Source organism: Corvus hawaiiensis, chromosome 1 (assembly GCF_020740725.1).
Source record: "Corvus hawaiiensis isolate bCorHaw1 chromosome 1, bCorHaw1.pri.cur, whole genome shotgun sequence".
Lineage (NCBI taxonomy): Eukaryota > Metazoa > Chordata > Aves > Passeriformes > Corvidae > Corvus > Corvus hawaiiensis.
In genome coordinates, this window is record NC_063213.1 from 50785664 (window position 1) to 50813400 (window position 27737).

Below are 27737 nucleotides of genomic sequence, written 5' to 3' on the forward strand. Positions count from 1 at the left end.
GTTAATAAAGATATTAGACAGTATTGTCCCCAGTATCAGGCCCTAAGGAGTAGTATTAGTAACCAGTCCCCAGTTTCATTGGGGCTTGAACTTGTGCTCATCTCTGTTTTAAAAGGGACTTGTTGAAGTGTCAGTGTCACCCCAACACTGTTTATGAAACAAAATCCTGATCCTATTAACTTTATAGTGTGTGGAACACATTGCAGTAGCACTGGACTTTAAAGAGGCCTATAAACATTTGGAAAACGATAATGTCAACAGGGAAGGGAAGGGAAGGGAAGGGAAGGGAAGGGAAGGGAAGGGAAGGGAAGGGAAGGGAAGGGAAGGGAAGTCCTCCCCCTGAGAAGGAAAGAGCAGCAGAGACATTGTGTGATAAACTGACTGCAACCCCCATTTCCCATCCCCATGTACCACTGGAAGGGAGGAGGTAGAGAAAATTTGGAGTAAAGTTGAGCCTGGGAAAAAGGGAGGGGTGGGGAAGATGTTTTAATATTTGGTTTTATTTCTCATTATCCTACTCTGATTTGATTGGTAATAAATTAAACTAAATTAAACTATTTTCTCTGAGTTGAGTCTGGTTTGTGTGATCTCTCTCTGCCCTTATCTTGACCCATGAGTCTTTTGTTATATTTTCTCTCCCCTATCCACTTGAAGAGGGGAATGACAGAGCAGCTTTGGTGGGCATCTGGTATCCATCCAAGGTCAACCCAGCACAGTCTCAGTGTTGACAGTGTTGTGTAGAGTGTGACAGTAGCAAGAGCACCCATTTATGTGCAGACACTGTGCTGCAGGCCATTTCAGAGCAGTGAATATTTTACATACAGTAAACACAAAGATGCTGGTGCCAGGTCATTAAAGTACCTTCTCACATCCTATGCCCTGTCTAATTTTGTAGCTAAAAGTCATTGGTGTTTCTGTGGCTTGTAAAGACGTTAAGAGTGAAAGGCATAAAAATGACGAGGTGTGTAAAATATTACATCGTTTCTGCAGGAAATACTGATTTCAGTTTGGAGCCTACAGAGCAATACAGCTCCGTCTTGAAGAGCACCCAGCGTTGGTCACTCTGTACCGAGGTGTTTGGCAGGTGATTTGGAGCAGTACCATTAAAGAACGGTCATGCTCAGTCTTTAGTTTGATGAAGTGCAGAAGACTGCCAGTTTTCTCAAGTGGTACTTGCTTACAAAATGATTAGGAACTATTGCTGTTACTAGTCAGCTCTCAGAAACACAATAATCTTTCATTAGCTGTCATAATACTGTAATTTGTAATATATTGTTATTTTTTTCTGCTAGGTTTTTAATGCTGAGCTAAATGAAATTTCATATGCCAAGAACTGATGTTCTCCCAATGGCTCCAGCCTTATTTTTCAACACAAGGCAAAAAGATATTCCATCCAGATAAATAATCTGAAATAAATAATCCTCGTTCAGTTGAGGTTTCAGAGGATGTGTAACAGAAGGACTGCAATCAATTAACAGTTTCTGACGTTCAAGTATTAAAAACCAGTTTCATCATATGTGGATCTTGAATCTTTGAAGAGCAGATCAGATATTTGTAAGAATTCAGTTTATGCATGAGGTGCACAACTGACATAACATTAAATGACTCAAAGTTGTGGGAAAATGTTGTATGTGTTTATATATAATCTTCTTGAATTAACACTAATTACTCTACCTGAGCACTTCTACATTAGGAAAAGTAACATTTCAAAGTCACTGTTGGAGCTAAAGCAGGAGATAGTTTACTTTCTGGGAACAAACTACAAAATTAAAATCATTCTTTGTAGTGAAAACAACCAAGTAATTCAAATTACTTCAGTATTATAAATATTCCTAAATTCTATTTTAAAGATAGTTATTGTATAATTATTTATAAGGTATTTGGGGTCAGGACAGCAAAAAAAGGAAACAGAAAGACTCTATCAACACCACATTTTCAGTTTCTCTGTGTTTGATACCTTGAAAGTAAAATTACCTTAAATATTCTGGGGCAATATGCTCTTAAAGTGTAAAATCAACTAACGGAATGTATTTGTTATACTCTGATATATGTGTGTGTATAATGTAGATAAAAAATTCAGTATAAGAACATTTTTTAAAATTTGAGGCAGATTTATAGACTTAATGTTGGCAGAGTGAAAAATCCACAACATTTCTAAAAAGCAACAGATTATTTTCTAATCCTACAAAACTATCCCATACAAAGGAGATCTGTATGATGTCTTAGCGTAAGAGACGAGAAAAACGTCATTAAACTGAAGTGCAGTACACTTGTGTATGTGTGTGGTCATAACTTTATTGTATTTGTTCAGTAAAGAGTTGTATTTTTGCATTTGATGTCCACTTTTGTAAGTCTGAACTGTTCCTCAAGCTGTTTGAAGAAGACTTTTAAACATTACATGGAAGTAATTTTGGGGAATAACTTTAAAAAGAACGTCTTCCTAGGTAGTGAAAACTTACAGTCTGACAATTAACAAAAAAGGGCACACAGGAAAACAAACTCATCTGATGATTTTTGGGGCTTTATTAAAGAAGTACAGTAGAGTATTTATTATACAGAAGAGACGTTTACCAAGTAAGACTGCTCTGTCTTTCCTATAAGCAGTTCATGTTTTCATGTTCTGTGACTGTGAGGTATTTGTGCTGAGTTTTAGTATTTGGCCTAGTGATATTCTGGATTGCAGCAATAACGTTCTTCAAGTCTTGGAGCACTGGATGTTCAAGAGGACAAAATGAAAATTAATATTGTCATGTGAAGAATGAGAATTTGAGTAATTTGGAGCCTGTGAGTTTGATATTGATCAACAAAACAAAAGGGTGCACTGCTACAGGAAAAACTTGGTTATTTAAAGAGTCAAGGGATTAATGTAATTAATGTGAACCAACATGGAATTTAATTATTTTGTGAAATTGGCTTCAAGACTTTATTACAAGTCTGTAATCTTGACTGATAAAGATAGTGCTGCTGGTAAAACATACAACTGGCAGAAGTTTGACTTGTTATTACATGACATCTTAATTAAAAATAAGATGACTGTAACTGTACTAGTTCTCATTAAATAGATGAAAAATTAGATAATTGATATATTTCAAAAGATAATTCTCACCTCGTCTCACCAGTTTCTGCAGAAGCTGTTATTGTCTCTAAGGTATTTAATAGTTGTCTGGTAAAGTTTGCAGACAAAGATTTAAGGATTTGTAAATAAAAATATAATTGATCAGAAGTAACGTATTTATAAGGATTGCTTAGCAAACAGTTTAAAGAAAAAAGTATGCTTTTCATTGCAGCCAAATATCAAGAACTGATTTTAGAAACAAATTAAGTATAGGTCTTATTTAATGGATTGTTCTTGGAAGGCAGTGACTTTGAATGTGGTGTAGGTATCACAGAGGGTAGCAAGTTTCCCAAGTATGTGGGCAAAATACCATATGTCAGCCATGGATAGAGAAACAAGAATATGAAATTGGAGAAGAGATGTTCTAGTATTGCAAGTGCATCTAGAATGCTATGGACAAATCTGGGCTCAAGCTCTGTGCAACTGTTATAAATAAGGAACATTCAGGGAATTGAATTTAGCATCTTACTCAAATTGAAAGAGGTGTAGAGAAACCCTCCCTCCTTGACTGGTAAGGGGTGGTCACATATGGTATCTGGAAGGATTTTCCTGTGAACTCTGCAATTTTCACAAAACTTATAGGAGCTTTTATCTGAAATTAGCTTATAAGATCAAAGATTATGAAAGAAATACATATGAAGCATGTGATATGGTCTTCAATGATTTATTTCTCTAGGAAACAAAGCATTTGCTGATGTCTGTCTAAGAATTTCAGGACAGATTTTTTAAAGGTTCATTCTTAATTTTTTATTCACCTGTGCTGTTTTCTTGAAGACTGCACTTACCATTTTTTTAGATCAGGCTGTTTAAAAATACTTTTGCACCTCAAAGAGACCTTAAATGTTAGAGTATGTGACACCATTTCTGACAGACCTTAGTCTTGTTTCTTGAAAGGTTTTGGGATTATAATCTGTTATACTTTACTGAAAATTCAATATAAATGCCCTCTAGAATCTGGTGAATAGCAAGAAACTTTGCAGCAAAATCACTCAATTGGTCACTCTATCCTTAAATCTAACTTCAAGACATTGACTCTTCCCAACAGTAAGTAGAAATGTGAAAGTCTGTTTGTAAACTGATACTCCTAAGATTTATCAGGATAGATTCATTCTCTGGCTGCTCCTCCTGCAGGACAAACTATAGGGAATTAAGTTAGTTTTAAATTTTAAAAGAATGTAATGCATTGGGGAAATCATGAGATGTTATTCATCTGTTTCTGAATATAATACAGAGCTTAATTTATGAGATTGGAAGGAAAGTGGTCACAAGAATCCTTATGTTGAAGTCAAATAATCATTTACTTGGAGACTAAGTATACCATTAATGGTATCCTGCTGTAAGATTTACTTTGCAGCACTAATGCTGTTGGAATCCTGTTCAGTAATTTCAAAAAGAAAGAAATATTTATTCAGGCTCTAGAGAAAAAAAAATCAGAAAATCCAATAAATATTATTTAGCATTACAGGAAGTTACAGTAAAAAGAAATACAAATATTTAAGAGTCATATCAGTTCAAGTCACTGCTTGTTAGTGTGAAGACAGTGCTAGCAAACACTGTTAATGTCTTGGATAGATCTGACTTTAATTTTCTGTTATTTTATTTGCAAAGTCTGTGATTGGGACTGTCAGCCACCATGAGTGTACAAAGACAGATATAAATGGTGTTTTTGCAAGTACCAAGTAAATATTCAGCATCTTATTGTTCATCTAACTTGATCTGATTAATGTCTTCAAGGAGAACTTGATGTTTATTAATTCTCTGAAAGCTCATGCACAGTCTACTTGTAGTCTCACTGACTCCCACTGGTTGATTGGACTCTTGTTAACAAAAAGAGTCTTGCACTACTGAAAAATTGCACCTACGTTAGTAAAAGCAACAACAAGGTTTCTCTCTGGCTGTCATTTTTATGATCCCAAGTCCTGTTGAAAACTAATCTATACTGCAATAAAATTAGCATAGAATTGATATGTAAAAAAATAGATGCATTATTATGTTTTTGTGATTTTTCAAAGCGTTGAAAATAGTTTTAGGTTTCAGATGAGTTCTAAGCAGATGTAAGTATTTGGGAAAGGGGTTTTCTCAAGTCTCCAGTACTTTCTGCAACCTCTGTTCTCATAAATTGCCAGTGATATTTTACCAAATTAAGAAATTGACAATATCACTTGTTTGTGGTATTTAAAATGTAAAGAATTGCCTTCAGGGCAATTGTGTTATTGGTTTTACATTCCTTCCTGCTGTGTCAAATCTAATGAGGCTTGTCTGTCCTTTAGGTGACCTACAAGCGGGATCTGTATGCAGCTGACTCGATCATTAAGGGTATGTGTTCGTCCTTGTGACTGTCAGTTTGCATATTCCTGATTATAATTAAGAATTTTGTGTGCAATAGTTTGAAATGTCTTTAAGAAAAGTTTTATGATGCATAAAATGTGCTTAGGCAAGTTGTTTTAGCTCGTTTACTGGAATCTTTGTATTACGCATATTTATTTACTTCTCTTAGAATACAGAACCTTATAAAAAGCTGTGTATATTACAGTCAAACAGAGATTAATTTTGAAGGACTTTATAAGGAATAAACAATCTATTTTTTTCTTTCATTTGCAGGTCAATTCTGAATATGTTCCATCTTTCTATTCTACGTTGTAGAGTGAAAATTAAATATTAACTCTTTAGCGCTTGTCACTGTTTCACATACAGTCAGTTGTTGCCTAAATTGATGTGGCAATTATGTGATATTGAGGTACTTCATTAATTTATAAATATCTTGTTGAACAGTTTGTTAATTTTTTTTTTTTCCAGTGGAAGTGGTTTCATAGCAGTTTAACTTAAAGACTGGATTTAGCCTTTATCTAGGTTGACTCACTCTAAAAACAATGTAGAAAGTAAGAATTCTCAAATACTGTATAATGACCACACTGATGGTTATTGTAAACTGACAGGCAGTGATTCAGGGGACTCTTGCCTGACTCCTTGTTCAGAACTGAGGGATAAAACCCCAGAAACTGATGAAGAGAAAGGGACTTCCTTTTGGATTAAAAATACCTTTCCAGAGAAAAGAATGAAGTTCCTATTTAAGAAAACCAGAGCAAAACCTGTGTTCTGTTGGGGCACGGTGAGTGAATGGCTAGTTGTCCACTCTGGTTATTATAGTGGGCAAATATTGCATATTAGATGCATTATTAGAATTACTTAACTGAATTTTTCAGGTACAAGTCAAGAAAATAGGGTTGGGAAGCCTGGAAATTTCTGGTTCTGACAGGCAATGGGCTCTCATATTCATAGATAGAAGCCTGGGATTTTTGAAAATCTTACTTTTTGTAGATGTTCCACACTCCTCGCTTTCAAGCTTAGGAATTCCAAACATATTGAAGAAAAGAGGGTGGCAGGGAGTAGTTGACATGAATTTACAAAGCAGTAATTATGCCTCACCAGCACAATAGCCTTCTTAGCATATGTAATGTTATCACATCTTTTTGTTTTCCTTAAAGCCAGTGCAATCTTTTTCAGCTGTTACTTATAGTAAAAAGCTTGTGTAGTTTAAAGTAAATATGAAGACCTTCATGGTGGTCAGTCAGGCTAATCCCTTTAATAATGTCTAATCTAATGTTCCTTTGCTGTGGCAACATGCAATATATCTACTTCAGTAACCGCAGCAGTCTTACTATGGTGGTTTCTATGAAAATCTGTACTTCAAGATTACTGAAGTTTAGATTTGCTTCTTGCTGCATTGTGCAAGTTCAGGAAGCAGAAGCTGTACGTGTTCTTTTCTCCTTATGCAAGCAGTATAATGAGTCCTCCATAGCAAATTAGGACACTGCATAACAGAATTATCTTACATATTATCTTTAATGGGATTTTGCATTGGCACTGTTAGTTGTCCAAGACAGCAGTTTGAGAGTTGTGCCTTATCTATTTTGTGCCCTTCAAAAGGCTTCAGATCTCAGATCTTCAGGTCGCTATAGCATGAATTATTTTGGTAGTGGACAGTTGAACCATGTGAATTAATATTAGGCACGTGCTCTATTCACAGTTCATTCCACACTTAAAGCATATTTAAGGGGAGAATATGTTTTTGTCCTTCGGAGCATCATCCTGATGTACCCCTGTATGGCATCATTTACTCTTATGGTTGTTAGTTTTACAGAATAAATCTTATTAGCTATGATCTGCTGTGTTGTGCTATACCTATAGGAAACCTTCAAGGATAGGTCACCTTAGAGAATGGCAACCATCCTATGAGCCAAGGCATGTTCAGTTAGGCCTTTCCTATATGCTGGGTAATTGACTATATGACAGTGTTTGCTTTTCTTGAGAGTTCAAAACCCACTACATGGTGCTATATCGTAGAATCATAGAATCATAGAACAGCCTGGGTTGGAATGGACCTTAAAGACCATCTGGTTCCAACCCCCTGGCCATCAGCAGGGGCACCTTTAACTAGATCGGGTGGCTCAGAGCCTCATCCAACCTGGCCTTGAACACTTCCAGGGACAGGGCATCCACAACTTCTCTGGGCAACCTGTTGCAGTGCCTCACCACCCTCACAGTAAAGAATTTCTTCCTAATATCTAGTCAGAGCCTACTCTCCATTTGAAGCCATTCCCACTTGCCGTATCACTACATGCTCTTGTAAGTGATGTGCTCTTGCTTATCACTTTTTGTGCCATGTAGAGTGCCTGAGGAGGAAGTCCTACATGGCTGTCAAGTTGAGTTGCAAGATGCCAGCTCTCCAAATGCCACTTTGCTGTTAAGGCCCTCTGGAGATGTCCCAGAAGCTGAATGTATGGGTTAGGAGGGTGCAGGGAGCCAAGGGCTCTGGCCTCACACTGGCTCCCCACTGCTGTTTCAGTCTTTACAGCTGATTTCTTTATTATTAAGTTACCCAATTTACTGTGCTGGACGCACATTTTCTCACTGGATGAATTCAGTAGTGATGAAGAAATTTTGAGTGTACACATTTGATTTTGTGACTACAATTCCAAATTTCATGTCATTTGCAGTTTATATTTATTAGTGATCAAAACATTTGGTTTTCTTCAGGAATTCAACAAATTTCAGCTTGCTAAACTTATCAGGTGGAAGTAAGAAAATCATGCATCCCTATATACATTTTTTTACCTTAGATATTTATACACATGCATATAATTCTTATTCAAGGCAAAGAAACATTTCACTGATGTAAAAAGACTAATGAGTTATTTTTTTGTTGAGACTGTTTTGTTAAAACATTTCTTTTTAGTTTCCTTACTTCCTCAAATCTCTTTCTATAACCATTTTGTAAAAAGCAAATTTAATGCTTTTCTTTAGTTACACAGGTATAGACTTGTAGAGCATGCAGACAAGGTGGCACACGCCTATTTTGAATAGTCTTGAAGTAAGAAAACATTGTCTTACAAAAAGGGTGACTCATCTAGAAATGTAGTTAAGATCAGGCTAATACAAAACATCCTAAAAAAATTCCATTAGGATTACTGCCCCCGAGGTAGATAATTTTGAACTCTAGTTCCAACATGTAAACTTTAAACGGTGCTTCTCAGAAGAGGTTTGTAACTTACAGTTTGACTCTCTCTCTCTCCTCCTCCTCCTCCTTGTTTTTCTTTTCTCAAGGGCCTTACTTTATAAATAACTTTTTCACAAGAGCATGCATTTGCAGATTGGATAACTTGCCCTCACATTTGGCTAAAGAAGTATCTGTTGATGTAGATAAAATGATGGTTTTTGCAAGTGCCGAGAAAAATATTGTAATGCCTTCAAACTGTTTATGACTGTTGGGAGCTACATATTATGACTTGTGTTCTGTGAAGAAACCACGTGACTTTTTATAAAAATAGAAATTGAGCAAAGGACAGAGAACTTATGTGAGGTAGGCTGCATTTTCATGGGCACACTCATGAACCAGTGGCTGTTCTCTGCTCTGAGCCAAAGAAATAGACTGGCAGGTGGGGAATACTCCTTGGAATAGCTACTGTCAAGTGAGAAGAACCCTATTTTCTTGCCTTCTACCACAAAATTTTCCTTTCTTTCCTGTGTACTAATATTGGTAGGGGGCAGTGTCAAGTTTGGTTTTTAGTTTTTTGTGGCTACAGAGACATGTGGGATGAGTAAACAAAAAAAAAAAGTTAGATATTTTTGGTTACCTATATTATTCAAATAAAAATTTCAACTCAATCTGTTGAGCATGAATGAACTAAATGCGTGGCAGTATTTATTTAATTTTTCGTATGTTTACAGTGGTAGCATCTCATAACAAAGATGTTTCTAAAGATGCCAGGGGAAACCATACTGAATTTCCAGACCAGTCAAGCCATTGCTATGTAGAAAGTGCAAATGGAATTCCAATAAACTAATTTACTACTTGGAATTCACTGCAAACTTCAAAAGTATTTTGATGAGATGTGCTTCCAAAATAGGAAGCAATAGGAATTGTAATAGCGTACTAAGAGTGGTGTGGTATGAGCATGTTTCCAAAAACAAGTGTATGTACACACATATATGTGCAATTAAGAGAAAAAAATTATGTCTGTAGGCTAAAACCTATTTGCGATTCAGATTCATTTTTTTTCTTACGGTATTAATTCCCTAGGATGTGATATTTATTATCTTTATTCAAACAAAGTATTATTTTAATTGCTGTTTATTTGTGGCATGCTCTTCAAGGTAAACTTCTAAGTCTTCCGTTAGAGTGCACTTAATACATCATCTAACTATGGTAGTTCCATAAACATGCACACATTTTAATTTATGATTGGGTACGATCCTAGGATAAAGACTGCGGCAGGTGTCGGTGAATAATAATGTCATCTAAACCTTCCGGGATATCAAAGGAGGGCATAGAAAGATTGAAAATCAAGTTTTCTGATGAAGGAAAAATGACATTTTATGGAATAAATTCTGAAATCTTGTGTCAAATTTAGGTTTAATGAAGAAAACTCCTGATTGAGAAATTTAATGTTTAAATTTGACAGTGTAAAGTTTTAACTATTTTTTATTTCATGCAAAAAATATGCTCTGAGTGCATGTTAAAAGTGATGGATGGGATCAAACGTGATGCATGTGAATGGGGAACACTACTCCATTATCAGGTACAGCTGGAATTGGGTGATGTGTGTTGGGGAGAGGAAATTTCCAGGGAAATAATAAGTTTAAATAAGTAGAGGAAGAGGAAGCCAAAGCAAGGTAGAGGGTTTGATATGTAATGTAATAGTGAGAAAACAACTGAAAAAAAGCATTGGGCAGATGAAAAGGAAGTTATGGCAGAAAGTAGTTAAGTAAAATAGAACTGTGGTTCATTGTGGGAGGACAGGAGGAAATGCAAAAACCCAACCAAGGGAAGTTCCAACTCAGTAAAAGGAATAATCTCGTTCACCCTTGACAGACAACCAAGCAGCAAACAGGTTGCCCAGAGAGATTGTATGCCAGAGCAGTAAGGGGCTGAGTGACCAGGCCTGACCTCATGGGTGATCCTGCTTTGAGAAGGAGTTTGAATGAGAGACTCCTGGAGTCCCTTCCAGCCTCAATTATCCAGCGGTCCAACGGAGAACAGAATGTTTTTAGCCAAGTATTAAAATTCTTGGTGACATGGCCGTGTCGTGCCTTTCCAGTATGACTGTTTCGTTCACCCAAACAGAATTCTGACAAGCAGGAATGAAATGCTGCACACAGCTTTACTGGCAGGCAGCAAAACTCATGGAATCCCTGGAGTTACGAGCCAGCACTCCAGATGTGCTCACTGAGTTCAGCATGACTATGCTGAGTGACAGAGCTCCATCATCTTAGCAGAGGTGGGACACGGGCAGTCTTGGGGAGGAAGGCGCCACTCAGTCTTCCTTCCCACAATGCAGCAAAGGTGCAGTCTAAATTAACACATGGATCTGTGACCACTTGAAATTGGATTTAAATGGAAGTTGAGTTTCAAACCTCAACTATAACAGAACTGTTGCTTTACTGTGATGATTATTTAAATGATGATTTCCCAGACTTCTTTTACTCATTTCCTTGATCATTTAAAAACATGCAGCATCTTTTCAATGTAGGTATTATCACTACTTTAATGTTCTCCTACTTTATTAACATACTTTCCCCTTATAACATTACATTCCTCCTCCAGATAAAAAATAGTTTTCCACACTTCATTGGATTTTCTCTCTTCTTTATTAAATTCAACCTGAAAGTCTTAGTTGCTTTTTTGTAATTGCCTCTCCTTTCTCATGTATATTACAGGAAATTAGAGATCTAAGAGGGCTGGAGAGAGGAGTGAGATGGGTTTGTATAGCTGCAGCCTTTGAGCAGCCTTTTCTGAGAGTAGTTCTGACACTTACTGTTGATTACAGACTTCTTTTTAAAAACAACTGTTTGAGCTTAAGTTATGGTGCGTTTTTGGACTCCACAGCCTTCTTCCACATGTGGATTTTTGTAATAGCTCCAATCTTCATTAAGTTACTTAGTTCAATAGAGTCTGAGTTCTTGAAATCTGATATGTTAGTCTGGTTTACTGTGTATGTCTATCTTGTATCTGCACTTTGTGTACAGTACTAAATTCAAGTGGCTCTTGATCTGATTTCAATCTACCCACTGGTTTCTTTCTGCTGATAAGAAATTAATTCAATATGGTTTCCCATTTTTCAGACTGTAAAGTTATTCTGTATTAAGTAGAAGCCAACTGTGATGCATGTTCAGTATACTTTTTTGCCCAGTTAATCTATGGGAAGATAATTTCTCCCACACTTGTGGTATCCTGTGATTTCCAGTCCTGTGAGAACTGGTCATGCATTTTTTTCATTTGCACTTCCATCTGGTTGTGATGGTTTATATTTATAAGCAGATGTTTATTGTTCTCTCTCTTTCTTCCTCCCTCCCCATTCTTGCTAACTTAATACAAAGTCAGTTGCTATTTTTGTTGTCACATTATAAATATTGGACGTAATAAATATCCATGATTCAAAAAATCATTCTAATTATCTTTTGGGATTCTCAGTGGTTAATTCACTTTTCCTGCTCACAGAAAATTGCTTAAAAATCACAGGTCACTTTCCAATAATGTTGACTTTACAGCAGCTTTAAAATTAATTTTCAGGTCTTTATGTCTATTTTTGTAAAGAAGTCTATGTGTTTACAATAGAAAGTGAGATGTTTCTGCACTGCTGAAGTAATGCATCTGATTAAACTTATTGTGTGGTATGTAATTATAGAAATAACTTCCCACATGCAACAAATACATATGTTTATATCCAGACTTGTTTGAAGACCAGTTAGCCCATATTTTTATAATTTTTCTTGTCTTTCACTCCTAATTTATTTTGTGGTGGTGTTTGGTATATTTCTGTCCCTGGAGTTCATATGCTTTAAACATAATTAGACTTTACTTTTATGAAATTTCTAGTTGCTTATGGAATGACTCCCCCCAAAACATTGGAAATCTTATGTTTTCTTCTGTGTGTTAATTCAGCATCTAAAGGATAAAGTCCTGAATTAGATTTGAGAGTTTCAGACTTGAATTTTGGTTTGTTATCTTAAAGAAAGGAAAATGTTCACCGAATCTAAAACCTGTAGTCAATAACAAGAGAAATCACTAATTTTCTGAAATACTGGCTTTGTGGAACAGATCAGGAAATAACTTGAAACTATTGTTCTTGATAGCAACAAAATACTGTATTTTGCGCCCCCCCGCTCCCAGTAAAACATTTAGGAAGTTGCCCATGCCAGGATCTTTGTCACTAACTTTGCAACTTCTTTGCTGTTGGGGTGAACAGTTACATCTTCTGTCTCCTTAAACAGTATCATCAATAAATTTTTGGGCTGTTTTTTAGTATGTGTTGTTGGGAATAGGATTTATGTTATATCCTGGGTTTTTTTGCTTTTTTCCCCCTTAATTTACTCAATATTACTGACGCTGCATTTAGTGATCTGTTGAAATGATAAGAGAGATGAAATTTTCAGAAAGTTTTCTTGATTGTCATCTAGTGTCAATATGGACCCGAACAAATACATTTTAGTAGATTTAAATGGGCTTTGGGGACAGGCCTTACGTAATGATATCATGTTGTACAAAATCATATCAAATATAATTTGAATTTTGAGATGTATGTCATATAAATTACGTAGTTACATTAACTGTACCTTGTAGCCGTTAAATTTACAGCTGTTGAAAAAGTTCTGTCAAGAAATAACAATATGTGGATTGAAGGTAATGTTTAGCAGATTAGTAATTTGGATTAATTTATTTTTGCATGAAATACTAAGGTTTTTTTCTTGATCACAGACAACCTATCACAACAAGTTTGTGTTATCACCAATGTGAAGGAAACTCTTGCACAAGTAGGTTTTCTCCTTCCTGAATCTCTGAAAAGCCAAATAAAAGTAAGTACAACTCTATGGCTCTCAACTGTACGATTAATTTAATGTTTCTGGTTGCCACTGCTCCTAAGAAATGGTCTAAATAATGTGAAAACAAAAAAGTGAGACTTCCTGTGTCACTGTAGTATTTATTACAAGGGATTAATAACAGGTGTGGAAGTTACCAAGAAGGAAGCATCTTTTGCCCAGTTGTGCTGTACAGAGGGATCTTACAGATCCACATAAAATGTCCATATTGGATTAGAGGAGAAATTGAATCCAGACAAAAGAGAGGCCATTTTCTTTAGATTTTATGAATTCAGTAAGACCAAATTGTTACAAGTATGTTACAGAGGAAATGCTTTTGTTACTTTGAAGGCTGACTTGGCATTTGAACCAATTAAAGAGTACGTTGTTTTCCTGCAGAGCTGTGAATGCAAAATCAAATTAATCATCCTTTTTGTAGAGTGATAGGGGTACATTTCCCTCACAGTGAATGCTCATTGAAGCCTTTGCTTTAGGATATGGATGGAATGTTCTACTGGCATTTAACAATCTTTTTCATTATTCTTTCTAATAGAGCTATCATATTTCCATTTTCCCAGAGGCGATTAACATTTGATAATTGCTTAAATTTAGACTGGTGTTGGGATGATTCTTAATTATATCTTATGTGATGATATCACATGTTCCTGTTACCCTGAGAAACAGACAGGGAATAGCTGTTCAAAAATACAGGTTTTCTGATTTGCATATTGTTACTTCTGCAATGGTTTTATTCATGTCTGTTGATCTTCTGCATGGTGTGTTAATTATTAGAAGGATATGTTTCTCTACCAACCTCTATGGCTGTTTTATATCTGGAAATGTCATTTGACATTGTACTTACAGTTTTTGTTTGGAAAGAATTGTATTTAGTATGGAATCATGCTTTATATCTATTCAGTGTCTACATCTAAAAGTGAAAAAAATTAGCAGAGTTGAATAAGATCTTTTCTTGTCTGAATATCTGTATGATGGGACAGAAGTATGTTTCCATTTCACTGACACCAGATCCATTGCTAGTTCTCGTTTTTATCTCTGTGTAAACTATTCTGCTCTTAGTAGGAAGACATCACTTACCCTATACTTTTAAACAATAAAATCTCTGAGTTAATTTTTAAGCTTACCAATATACAGAACTCTTAACCTTAGAAACAATATATGCACAAGCCTGTGTGTTCTCAAATGAAGCACAGCACCTTGTGTGAGAAAGACTTGATTTTGTGCAAAATAATTATTTTAAGCAATATAGATGTGCCACACTGAAAGCTGGGCCTTTTCAAAGGGATAATTGGAAGGTAATTAATCTAAATAGGAGACCAACTGGGAATCATTCAGTAGAGCACATATTATCTGGGTCCAGTATTTTAACATTTTAGATACTTTTGATACTCCAGTTCTCAGTAGCAGCCGTGTTTATTTCTGAGGTATTTGTTAACTTCTACATATATCCTTAAAGTTAATTAAAAAGAAATTTTTTAGAAGGATTTCTGAGAGAAGCTCTAATAACATGATAATGCCAATAACAGGGGAAAAAAAGACCTAAGAATTGAACTAATAAGATAAAGAAAATGAAAAGAAAAGCTTTTCTAAAAATTTTTTAAGGCTACATTGTTGCTTGTGAAGTACTTTAACAGTACTTTAATCAGTGTTACTTTAAACAGTATGACTAATGAATGGATGCTTTGTTAAGGATATCATACTGTTAAAGACATAACTTGAGTCTTTCCTTAAATTTGTTATTTAGCCCTTTCTTTTGAAGCAAACAAACCTAAATGGGAGCTGAAGGTGTTTTCTTCTGTCACTGGAAATCGTGTACTCCTGTTTCTTTAGTGACAAAGTGCTGCTGTCACATGAAATGGAATCAGCTGGATGAAGTTGTGTGTCATTTTTGTGACAGGATAATTATCCATGAGCTGCATATAAAAATATTTGGTTGTTTTCAAATAGAAAAAGAACTATCATTTCACTAGTAGAAACTCACCAGTTTCTTAATGATTGCATAGTCCACCTGCTGCATTGGTGTTAATTGTGATTTTAAATTCTGATATAATTTAAATAACTTTTACAGGTTCCAAGTATCCTGGTATTAATCTTTGATTTTATGAAAGTTGATGTTGAATAAAGTTGAAAATTCAGTGCAGGGCATCTGGTAATTAAAAAAGCATTAAAGAATATCAGTTGTTACAAGGACCAGAAGTAATAAAGCAAATCCATATACTCCTTTTTATTTAAACACTGAACTATTATGCGACAATCAGTTTTTACCAAGGTGGTATTTTTAGGTAATTTTTGCTCTCTTGCATAGCTGATAACATTGATTAATATTAATTTTAAAAAAAGTAATATTGAATAGGATATAAAATGGCAACTAGAATAAGAATTAATTTTAGTTAATTGATGATTTATTGAAACTTCTTCTTAGGCAGCTGTGCTTACTTTTCCAACAGAGAATTTAGATTTCATTTTTGCTGGATAATATAGTAGTTAAAAAATGCTAGTGTGGTACTTAATAAAATTGTTTAAGTTAAATCAAAATTTCTGATACACCAAAGGAATTTTTAAATGTTCAGCAATGCTTAAGCATCATGTATGGTAATATCTCAAAGGAAAAAGTAAAAGTAGGCCTTCTGCCTTGGGTCATGTTCCAAATACCTTCAGAAAAGATGCTGGCTTGCAGTATGCTTGTGTTCATCGAAGTATGTGCAAGGTTGAGAAGATACCAGGGATTTCTGATTTTACATCTTCAGAGGTTCAATCCAGGTGAGCCCTGGATTATTGCATTTGCCAAGTATTTTGAAGTAATTCATACCTTCTGTGACTTTTTTTTAATCATAAAAGATTAAATGTCAGCTATTTGTGGTTATGCTATCAAATTTTGAGCCCAAAATGTTTCTAAAATCTTTAGAGCAAAAATATCAACTCTTTGGTTTCAAACCACCTTCCTTTGCAAACAAGTTAGCTCCTGATTATGACAAAAATTAACAAATACAGCTTTACATAACACTGCAAAGCCTTTTAAAACGTTGTATTTGGAACTTCTGTTGGATTGTGGATTAAGTGGCATTTTAAGGGAACACAGCAGTGTATTGCTTCTGTTCTATGATACTTAATATGTGTTTTGGGCAGAAATAAAGCTCAGTTGTATAGTGAAACAGTGGGATTTGCTGATTTAATGGAAGCAACATGAAGATTTTTTTTCTCCTGAATTTCAAGATTTTGTTATTTTTTTATAATCTGCTCTTAGGGAACAGATTCACCCTCTGTTACCTGGTTTACTGTTTTACTTAAGGCAATCCTGAAGCTGATAATGCAGTAGAATCTACTTTTTATTTTATCTGGGATAAGATAGTTACTTAGCTTGTGTAAAAGGCTGCAAAATAAGTATGTCTGTACTTAAGAAAGTATTTTAAAATATTCATTGAGGAAATTATTTCAAGGAGAAACTCTAGTCAAGTCCTGTACTCTTGCTCTGGGCAGAACCTTGGAACATCACTGCACCTGGTCTTTCATGCACACTTATTTTATTTAATTTTTAACTTCATGAAGACAAAATGTATATATTTGAGTATTATAGAGGTTTTCTCAGAATTAGACATCTAAAATAATTAGATCATTTTATGGACAGTGTTTTCATCTCTGGAAACAGTTGAACATCCTAACCCCAGCAGCAGCACTCGTGCCTGATGCTTCTAGAGCTGTTTCTGGAATGGCTTCCCTAAGCAGTATACTTCAGCATATGTTGGGCTCCATGCTTCACTGTTGAGTGCCCCAAAATTCTGAGCAATTTTCAGTTTTTGTAGTGGAAATAATAATTGCCAATTTAAAATAATTTGAATGAACAAATTCTGCCACAGTGGGGGAAGCTTTAGCAGATAGTTAAGGCTGAAATAAAATTTTTGACTTTTTTTTTTGTCTAATCAGGTTGAAGCTATTTCACAATCTCTAAGCAAAAATGATAGCCATCTACAAAACATCATTTCAGGACAGTGCTACAATTTTGTTTGTGTAAATGTAAGTAGTAAGGATGCATGCTTTTTAATTTGCACTTAAACTTATTAGTAGTGGTAAATAATTAAATATTTGAGTAATAAGTTGTTATTTTTGTCCTCATATGCTGTGTCCATTCTGATATTTGCTGTTTCTGATGTGCACTAAACTAGACCTTTGAGATACTGGTCTGTTCATTCTCCTCTGGTTCCACTCTTCTGTTGTTGTGTTGTTAACCAGCCATGAATGCTTAAACCATAGGGATAAAACTGGAAGTAGTTCAAAATTTCCTTTCATAGATGTTGTATTGAAGTGTATATTGTATTTTAAGGAGAGGCCTGTCATACATGTGGTCATCTAACTGTGCATTCATTGCTACCATGGTGTAAGGTAATGTTTCCCATTCGGGACATGTGCGTGCCATGTGATCTGTATCTGGGTCCTTGTATGGGAACAGGTTGGTTTTAGATGAACCATATCTGAGACCAATCTTAATCTTGTTTTTTTGTTTATATATGTATATGTATATAAAGGGTAATCTCGTTCTTTTTCAAACATCTATAACTTTGCCAGACAATACCATTGCAAGTATATTAAAAACAAACAACTAACCAACCAAACCCCCCCAAAACCAGAAAAGTGAGATATATTCTTTTTTGGTAAATAACAGAACTTTGAATTCCATTTTTATGAAATAATTGTTGTTTTCAGTAATTCTAAACATTTATTTTAATTTAGGATAAAAGGTGTGCCATTCAAGAAATCCAGGAACTAGTGGATATGTTGGAAAAATCAAATATTCCTCTCTTATATCCAGTTGTCCTTATTTCGGTAGGTAACTCCTGTAAGTTACTGTAGAAAGAATCTCATTAAATATTTTAAAATAACATTTAATACAAATATAAGTAATATTTAATATAAATATTTTTAAAGTTAGACTAGGTTTAAACTGCTGCTAGCTCGGAATAAAATTTTAAGTTCAGACTGCAAATTGGTCTCTGAAAAAACTCATTTGCATTTCAACAAATGTACTGCATCCTGTCAGGAAACAAAGTGACACTAGCAAATGACAGTTAGTGATATATTTCTGTGAAAGGCTCATTGTGGCTGGCTGGTTGTACTGAACTGTTAGCTCCTGCCTTGGTGTTGTGCTCTGTTTCTGCTGGGGATGCTGTGAAGCATGTGCTGTGCTTGAATGCTCAGTTGAAACAGAATTAGGTGGCTTTATTTTTTTATGGCATGTGTGATCCTGAAGGCTGCACTGGTTTTGATACAGGCCAGGATGCTGTTGGCCTTCTTGGCCCCCTGGGCACAGCTCACTCGTGTTCAGCCAGTGTCAGCCAGCACCCCCAGGTCCTTCTCCATGGGTCACCTTTCCAGCCACTCTGCCCCAGCCTGTGGTGCTGGGTGCGGTTGTTGTGACCCAAATGTGGGACCTGGCACTTTGCCCTCTTGAACCTTATACCCTTGGCCTTAACCCATGTATCCAGCCTGTCCTGATCCTTCTGTAGAGCCAAACCTATCAACCTGCTGTATCCTTACTTATTGTATGCTGTTCTCTTGGAGTGAGTTACTGTGATTCTATGAACATCAATATTTAGCACTTTTTTTCTAGACCACCTTTTTTCCTTGACCCTGTTTCTGAGGAACTTCAGGGTAAAACTTTAATTTTACTGAATTATCAAAGATAAATTATTTCTGCATTTCATAATCAGAGCAATTATATGTCTCCAATTCTGTTGGTCATTTACAAGGCCACTGGATGTTCAAAATGCCCTTTTCTGGACTGAAAATGTTTTCATTAGTCCTTTATCAAGAATATAAAAAACTATTTCTGTCTGTGTTGAATCTTGAGGGTGTGAAGATAAAGTTGAAATTGTTAATCAACTAGCTAATGCTAAGGTGTCAAAAGCACGCTTATTTTGTGCCCAGTTGGTAGCACTTTCTAGTCTGGACTTCAAATTAAATACTTTTTTAAATGTGATGCTAGGAATGTGAAAACTTTGGTTTAATAGTTGTAGCTGTAAATATTCTGGTCTTAATATCTCCTAAGAAATAGGTATGAATGTAAATAATTCTTACACAATCTCCCCATGAAACTTGAGTTTTGCCCCTGAGATACTAGACCTTGAAGTCTTTGTAGAACCCACAACCATTTTTAATGAAACTGTACTTGCTTGAACAGCCTGCAGCATGCACAAATTATTTAGGTGGACACCTTTTAAAATAGCCTTAGGAGAAAATGATACATTTAATCCCTTTACTATATTCCAGATCCATCAGTTGTTTCTGACAACTACTTGACATTTCCCAGAACTAGACAGTGGAAAAAAGTCTCATAACTAGGTGGAAACAGTTGCTAATATTTGAAAAATTGATAGAAATATATTTGTTAAAAGTATATTGCCTAATTGCACTTGGGCGTCTGGTGCTACACTTTCATTTGATGGAAGTACCACACTATGTGTTAGAAATACCAGAATGGAAAAAAAGCAGATCTGGAAGGTATGTTTTCAGTGACTAAAGAATTAGCTTAACAAATCATTGTCCCATATTAATCACTGGGAAGTATTGAAGCCCTTTAGACTTCTGATCTCTAAAACTCATTACAGATGGTATCGGGGACAGAAATTTCCTTCAGCAGTCTTTAATTAAGTTCAGTGTTGGGTGTCCTCTTCACTAAGGCTCATGAGTGGGATTTTCCTCAACTTTATTCTTTCCTATATGTTTTTTTAACATATTACCTGAATGAATTGTTCATGAACAGTGCTGTAATACACTTTCTTTCAATGTAGAAGAACATATTAATATTTCTTGGACAAATGTGAATCAGAATTTTAAGCAGTATGATGACATTTAAATGCATAGGTCTTAGGTACCAGCTGTAAGGGAGACATTGTGTTTTTCTACTCTCAAAAGTAAAACTCTTTCTGGTAGTGAAGAATTCAAAGGATAAATGGGGAGAGCAACTAACTGCTTCCATTCTAAACTCATAACTAGGAACAGTCTAATGTAATTGGATTTGGGTAATTGAAAAGTTCTTGTCTATTCTTTGATTTCATGACAAAAATAATTTTTTCATAATAATCTGATAATTAAGAAAAAAAAGGGTTTTTTTCCTTCCAATAGTCATCTTCTTTAGTTGTAAAAATGACAGGTGTTATTATTGTGCCAGATGCTCTGTTTAAGCAGCCCAGGGAGCATTGTTGCAATAAAAGGATGAGGTTGCAGTGGGCATAATGACTTCTGTCCAGAATCTCACCTGTCAGTTGCCACAGATTCAAAGTCTGTCCATTATCCTGGTTCCTGACTGGATTGTTTTGTGGCATCTGTAAGCTGAAGCACCAATTGGACTACTGTATCTGGACAAAAGGGAAGATTAATATTACAGAAGAAATAGGAAGCACAGAGGTAAACTTCAGTTATTTGTTTGCATCAAGCCAGTATCCTCTCCAGTTATGCTATAACCAGACAAATTGTGTTCTTATTCTGACGTTACTTTTTTGAGCAATACATTTTCATGTTTGTAGATGGTATGAATGGATCTGATTTTTATGTTGTTGCTTTGCTTAGGGTTAGAAAGAAAGGAATGCTAGTACTTCAGCTCCATTGTTACAATTATTTGCATTTTAGTACCAAAGTAAGTTTGAGAAAAATCTGTTTTTAAAGCTGTCAAAGAGGTTAATGGTAAGGAGGAGTTAGGTTAAGTTCTTTCAAATTAATAGGTTTTGTAATTTCTTGTAAATAGCTGTAAATGAGTAGTCCTTAGCCTTGTTTTGGGTAGAAAATAACAAAATAATGAGTATGTGTGAAAATTAATCTCTGCTGGCGTAGTAGAAGACAATAACTTTGCTTCTGGTGAGTATGCATTTAGACAATAAACAGCTTTTTTAAGAAGTGTTGCAAGGGAAAATGCATGAGGACCTATTTTCTGTCAGTATAAATGGAACATAAAGTACAAAGAGAACTTGAAATAATTTGCCTAAGCACTGGTCTCTGGGGAGATCTCTATATCCCTACCTCTGTGTAGTGGTCACAGGTAAATTTTATGTGATGGAATCATTCAGCCAGGTGAATGTTTTTTCTCTCTTCTAGGGGTAAAGGTACTTCTACTACTAATAGATACTGAAACTTTATATGTAAAAATCATCATCCTTACTTTGATTTCTACAGATAATAGAAGCTTTGTAAGATAAATTGATTAAAATGTGGAACATGTAAGCCTTGGGAAAGGGTTGAGCTCTAGCTGATGTGTCCCTGGAAATACCAGTTACAGAATCACAGAATATTCTGAGTTGGAAGGGACCCACAAGGATCATTGAGTCCAACTCATGGCCCTGCACAAGATACCCAGGAGAGAATTCATAGAATCATAGAATGTGCCAGGTTGGAAGGGACCCATCAGAATCATCAAGTCCCACTCCTGGCCCTCCACAGGACACCTCAAGAATCACACCATGTGCCTGAGAGTGTTGTCCAAATGCTTCTTGAACTCAGTTCAGGTCCTGTAAGACCTGCCATGTTTCTGCAGCATCCCTGATGGAAATGAGGCTTGCCTTTCCCTGCCCAAGAGCTCAGGACAGTCATATCCCTACCTTTTGAGGTAGTTTCTTCTTTTTAAACTTCAAGTGTTACCTTGAAATTAATCCCATTTAGGTAACTAATATGCTATACTGAAAGGATAGTAAATTTCCAATTAAACTTCAAAGAATTCAGTTCTGTCTTGAAAACCTTCAAGATGCAGCCTTAAGAAAGACACATGTATTCTACAGTCCTCTGGTAGTAAAAAAACCCAAACAAAACAAAACAAAACAACCTTGTGAAAGTTAGTCTAGAGCTTATAAAAGAATGTTGTTTGTTTTCTAATTTAATTGAATATTTTTAAGATGGATGACATGTTCTGGCATATTGGTTTCTTTGTGCTTCGAAAAGAAATGGTTTTCATATCACTAAATGTATAAGTAAGTAGTGGAATTAAATAGTAATAGAAGCTATCTAAGAAAAGTCTTAAACCACTACAGTTAGTCTGTATTTTTGTGTGTGCTTAACACATAAAAATGAGATACTAAAAACCATCAGTCTAAAATGCTTCACTGTGGAAAAAGTGGATTTTGTTTTTTCCTCATTTGTTCTTTTGCAGCTGCACTTAGATATTTCAGAAAATAATTCTTTCAGCATTGGGATGGAAGACCTAACTATGATCAAGAAATTTGCAAGAGAAACTAAAAAGAAAAACATTTTGGTTTATGGTCTCCTTATCCAATGTAAGGTATGTAATTATCTTTCTGTGTGCAAATTATCTTCTTTTGCAATTTATATGATTAATGATAGAATCTTCATTTAAAACAAAATCAAAGGGAAATATATATGACATGAAAAGGATTTTTTTGCGAAGATTCTTGCCTGTTCTTGTTCAAAATTCAGACAAGCCTGTAGTTATAGACAAAAATGTAAGGTTTTTGATTAGAGAGGAATAAATGGTAAACATTTTTTAGAAATGCATTAAAACATCAGGACCCTTTTTGCTTTTCTGCTTGGGAACTTGCTTTTTTCAGCATTAAAAAAAGAGAAAAATAGTGAAAGTACATTCAGTCAGTGGTTCTGCAGTATTTTATGTCCCTCATCAAAACAGAGTTTGGTACTCAGGTGACAGGAAGGGCATAGCATATAGGTGTTGAAACAGTGTCTGTAATAGCAGCAAATTGCCTCAGCTGGAGGCAAAAAGATTTAGTACTCCAACATCCTTTGTACTCACAAAAGCTATTTAAAAATAAACCATTTTGCCTGGGAAACATGTTCTGTCAACCAGAAGAGTGGGCTGCCTTGCCTCCAGTGCAGATATAGTTTTGCAGCTTCTTAACTCAGTCAACAGTGAAGGAAGAAGGAAGTTAGGTATTCAATGGAAATTTTAATAAAGAAAAATAAATGCAATCTTAGCTGGGTTTTTTTTAGGTTGAATTATGTGTTTGGGTTTATATATAATTGATTAAATGTGGCTTTAGTTTTATATCTTTTTCCGGTATACCAAGCACTTGATTTTTCCCATCAAATTCTATTGCTTTATTAAGAGCTGGGAGTATCAATACCTATCAGTTTATGCTTTTATAGACTTTTAATGCCAACACAATATGAATATTGCTATTATATGGCATTAGTTTGTCACTTGTTTGTAAAACAGTGAAGGGGATACAACTGTTCAGTTTTCTTTCTGGTGCTATCAAACACCATTTTTTTTCAGGGTGAATTCTGACCTCCTTTGGTAAAAATAATTTGAATAACTATTGAAACATAGCTCTGTCACCTTATCATGGTAAAAAGTAACTCTTCAAATATTGCTTTAGTTTAACTGCAGTTTTTGCCTTTTAGACTTCATTGTGTTTATATGATTTTATATGCAAGTGAATCAAATAGATATATGTGGATATGTTAGTAAAGCTAACTGGAAGAAAACAAAATCTTTTACAATCTTTAGTGGATTTTGATGGGCATGGCACCAAGACATTTTAATATTAACAGGCATGTATAAGAGCAGTATGAGATCTGAGTGGGAATTCTTGGTCTGTGATGATAAGAGAATTGCACCAGACTGCTGCCTCCATTTTTTGAAAATAAAAAGCTAGAATCATTACGTCATAGAGAGTTATCACTTACTAGCATGGAAAAAGTCTTAAACAGAGTAAAACACTTTGCAAAGTTAACTATTTCTAGCTGTCTTGTTTTAAAATGGATTTAAAACGTGTTGCTGCTCACAAAGACAAGGATATAGTCTTGAGTTCCTGCTTGTCAGTATTTGATAGATAACAAAAGAATAGGTTCTACAGATAGTTTGTGTATATGTGATATATGTATCAAGTTTACTTTTGGCTGCAGATCTATATAGAACGTAATTGTTTCTAGGTGAAGACCTATGGAAAGCCTCGACGTACGAATCCAGAAATTACGTAACACAAAATTTATTGTTGGTCTGGGTGGGTCTGAGAGACTGTGAACAAAAGCAATTTGTTACATGTAAAGACATCTTTAAAACAGTCTCTTTTTGTTTAATCTTAAGTCCAAAGCATGATTTGAGAGTCACCCAGGTATTTTACTTCTAGTACAAGCCGTTAATAGGTGAACCTGTAGGTGACTGCCATGCTTGAGGATGGAATTTCATATAGGCATGATGGGGAGTCCAGAAGTAGAAACACAAAAAACACCTGTACTAGTGCAGGATAGCCTATTGTTGCAATAACTTCTGTCACTATGCTTTCTAGAAGTCCCAGAAAGCTATAGTTTATTTCAGGAAAAGAGTGATGACAGGTTACTTCATGGAGCTTTCCTCTAGCTGACAGGTTTATATCATCACTATCAAACATACACGGTTGATAGATGCACATTTAGGAATTTAAAAAAAAAAGGGAATTTATTGAGACACATGGCCATGGTACAATTCAGATGAAATTATATTATGTTTAGAAGGGTTATATATTGTGTGTGAGGATATGTTGATATAAAAGAATATGGGGGTAGCCTTTCAGATTTTCCATTAGAAAAGCAAATTTGTTGAAATAAATATTTTTTGAAAATATAACTTTTTTTTTTTTATATATTCTGGAAGTGGAAATTAAATGCTTTTGGAACCAAGGAGTTCAGTTTTGATGGTATTGGAGGAGCTGTGAAGCCCTAAGGAAGAAGTATGAATCTTTATTTTAATTTCTTAAATGCAGTGTTTGTTTAGTATTTAGAAAAAGATATCAAGTATTTTTATGACTATCCGATACACCAAGAAGCTAATCAGGAGAATTAAAGGAAAAGGCTTTAATGTGCTGTATATGTGACCTGTTTTTACCTTTCATTTGCTCAAAACAAGTGCATGTTCACAGCTGGTACACAAATAGTTATTTCTCTTGTAAACATCATGCATAGAATACCACATTACCGATACTGATGTATAGATTGGATCCACTTCATAAAACCTCCTGTTTGCATCCTGAAAATACTGTTAATTTAAATCTCACTTATGAAATAATTTTTTTTCTTTTCTAAAACAGTTCTGCAATATTAGAAATGGTTTATGTGTTCAAAGTACAAAGGGGAAAAGAGTATTCAGTATGCAGAGTCTGAACTTATGGAATTAGTTTTTGAGGATTTTTCAGATAATTTGAAGGAAATAGCTGATAAGCAAGGTGAATTAAAAATAGGGAGAAAGGTCCATTTTTTAATAGAAGATATTACTGGCATGTGTTGATGAAAAGGTTAGTAAAATTCCAACTCTTTAATTTAGTGAGAAGTTCCCCTTGAAAATAGCAATGACTGGCATGGTATTATTATATATTAAAATAAGACTCTTTATTTTAATAATAGTCTAGTGGGATGTAGTGGAAAAAGCAAATTCAGGATATTAGGAGGAAAACCTATAAAAAGAAGCCAAATTATTCTTAAATAAACAAAGTTTTACTTAAAAGGAGTCTTAAGAACTCCTAAAAACCCAAAGAATATGAAAGGTAATGTCAAATCATTGCATCCATGCAGGGCTAGAAATATATTAAAAGTACTGATTTATATCATTGGAGCCACAAGATTTGAGAGGACACCTCAGCTGCATGTTGTTCTATATTCTGAGCAATGGAGTAATACTGAAAATGGGCCTTGATCTCACACACACACGTTATTATCTTTAAACATATTCTAGGTAGTGAATGGCCTTATGCTTGGATATGACAGTAATGTTTAAAAAACCCCCCATTTTCTCTATTTACTGCTCTTCTCCCTTTAAAAATAATAATAATAATAATAATAATAATAATTTCTTATGACTGAATTGCAAAAAATAATCAGCACACATAAAAAGAGAATATAAGCAACATTTCCTAGCATGGGAGTTCAAATTCAACAGCTTGTAAAAGTTACAGGAATAAAATCTTGGTCTGTAGGTTTCAGTAATAACTTCCTTACTCTTCACAGGGAATAAAAAGGAACAGTAATCATCCAAAATAAAGCACATTTAGATGAACACAGGAAGCCACAGAAAGCTTTAAAATAAGAAAGTAACACTAGTATATCTTGGTTATAGAACTGTATTAATTTAAAATACTTCAGAGAAGCAGTGACAGAATGTTGTGTCAGAGCAGCAAATATGTGCTAAGGCTTGCCAAGGCTAAGGTGAGCCTAAGTACTTTAGCCTCTGAAACTTCTATTTGGTTAAGATAAAGGAACTATTCACTGACAGCCAGAAAAATCACAGTACGTACACTAAAAAGAGACAAATGATGCAATAGAATAATTGTTATGAAGCTGTTTGAAACTAAAAGGAACCTGAACTGTGGGTGATTTCTTATGCAAACATACTGGACACTTATTGTAGCCTTAAAGAGTTTTTGAAGACAAGAGGCCCATCTGCAGTGTGGTTGATCACTCAAGAAATACTTAGTGTACTAGAAGTGTTTTATGTCTGACTTGGTAAACCCCAAAGGTAAACATTTATGATTTCTTTTTCATCAAAGATCCCTTAAAATAGTATTATGGGTAAACATGAAGGCAGTGTTTCTCAAAAGAGGGAACACACCCCTCAATGGGGTAATCCACAAAGTAGAAGGTGGTTTGGCAACCAGTTGTGAGATAATGAGCCTAGGGGCCAAATGAAGTAAAATCACAAAATAAAACTTTGGAAACTCATTAAAAATGAAAAGGTTCTGCCCTACATGACCCCTGCATGCTTCTTAATTCACTTAATAATCAGCATAGAATTGGTCAAATGGTTGCAATCTGATTAAAATGATTGGGATGCTGCCTGGAAATCTCACCTTTCTCAAGATAACATATTTTTATTTCAGCTGCAGTGACATAATAGATTGTCATGAATCTGGAAACGTACATTTATTTGTAGAAATCCTTAAGGTCAAGTAATTACTGTTTAGTATTTTCAAGAGGCAGAAGTTGAACTTTTAAATATCATGATACTATGGACTATTCACTCTTTCAAGGAAAATGATTCAAATTGTGTGATGAACCAGAGTGATCTGGTTTCCACTGAGTTTGGGACAAAGAGGGAAACCAAATCTGTTTGAAACTTTCTATATGGATAGCCTCATAGAAATCAGAATCTGTGGGTTTCTTAATACAAACTCATAGCCAGTCATTCACCAGAAAAACCAGAGACTGGTATTTATGGAGGCTGGACACATTTTTATCCTTAATTATTAGTACTATCTGCAATCAGCCATGAATGCATATTTTGCAATAAGTAGAACTGACATGATGAAAAAGATTTACAAACATGGAT

General features: G+C 35.0%; 1 protein-coding gene across 3 annotated transcripts in view; it reads left to right on the forward strand.

Annotated features, from left to right (window-relative positions):
• The window catches only part of CRPPA (CDP-L-ribitol pyrophosphorylase A), a 110959-nt gene that overhangs the window by 40668 nt on the left and 42554 nt on the right, over window positions 1-27737 (forward strand). For 2 of the 3 annotated variants that reach the window (XM_048304301.1, XM_048304319.1), the window contains exons 5-9: window positions 5386-5431; window positions 13371-13468; window positions 17411-17500; window positions 18215-18307; window positions 22617-22745. In XM_048304301.1, coding sequence (XP_048160258.1) covers window positions 5386-5431; window positions 13371-13468; window positions 17411-17500; window positions 18215-18307; window positions 22617-22745 — 456 coding nt within the window. The remainder of the gene's footprint in view (window positions 1-5385; window positions 5432-13370; window positions 13469-17410; window positions 17501-18214; window positions 18308-22616; window positions 22746-27737) is intronic. The other variant, XM_048304310.1, reaches the window with a different exon arrangement.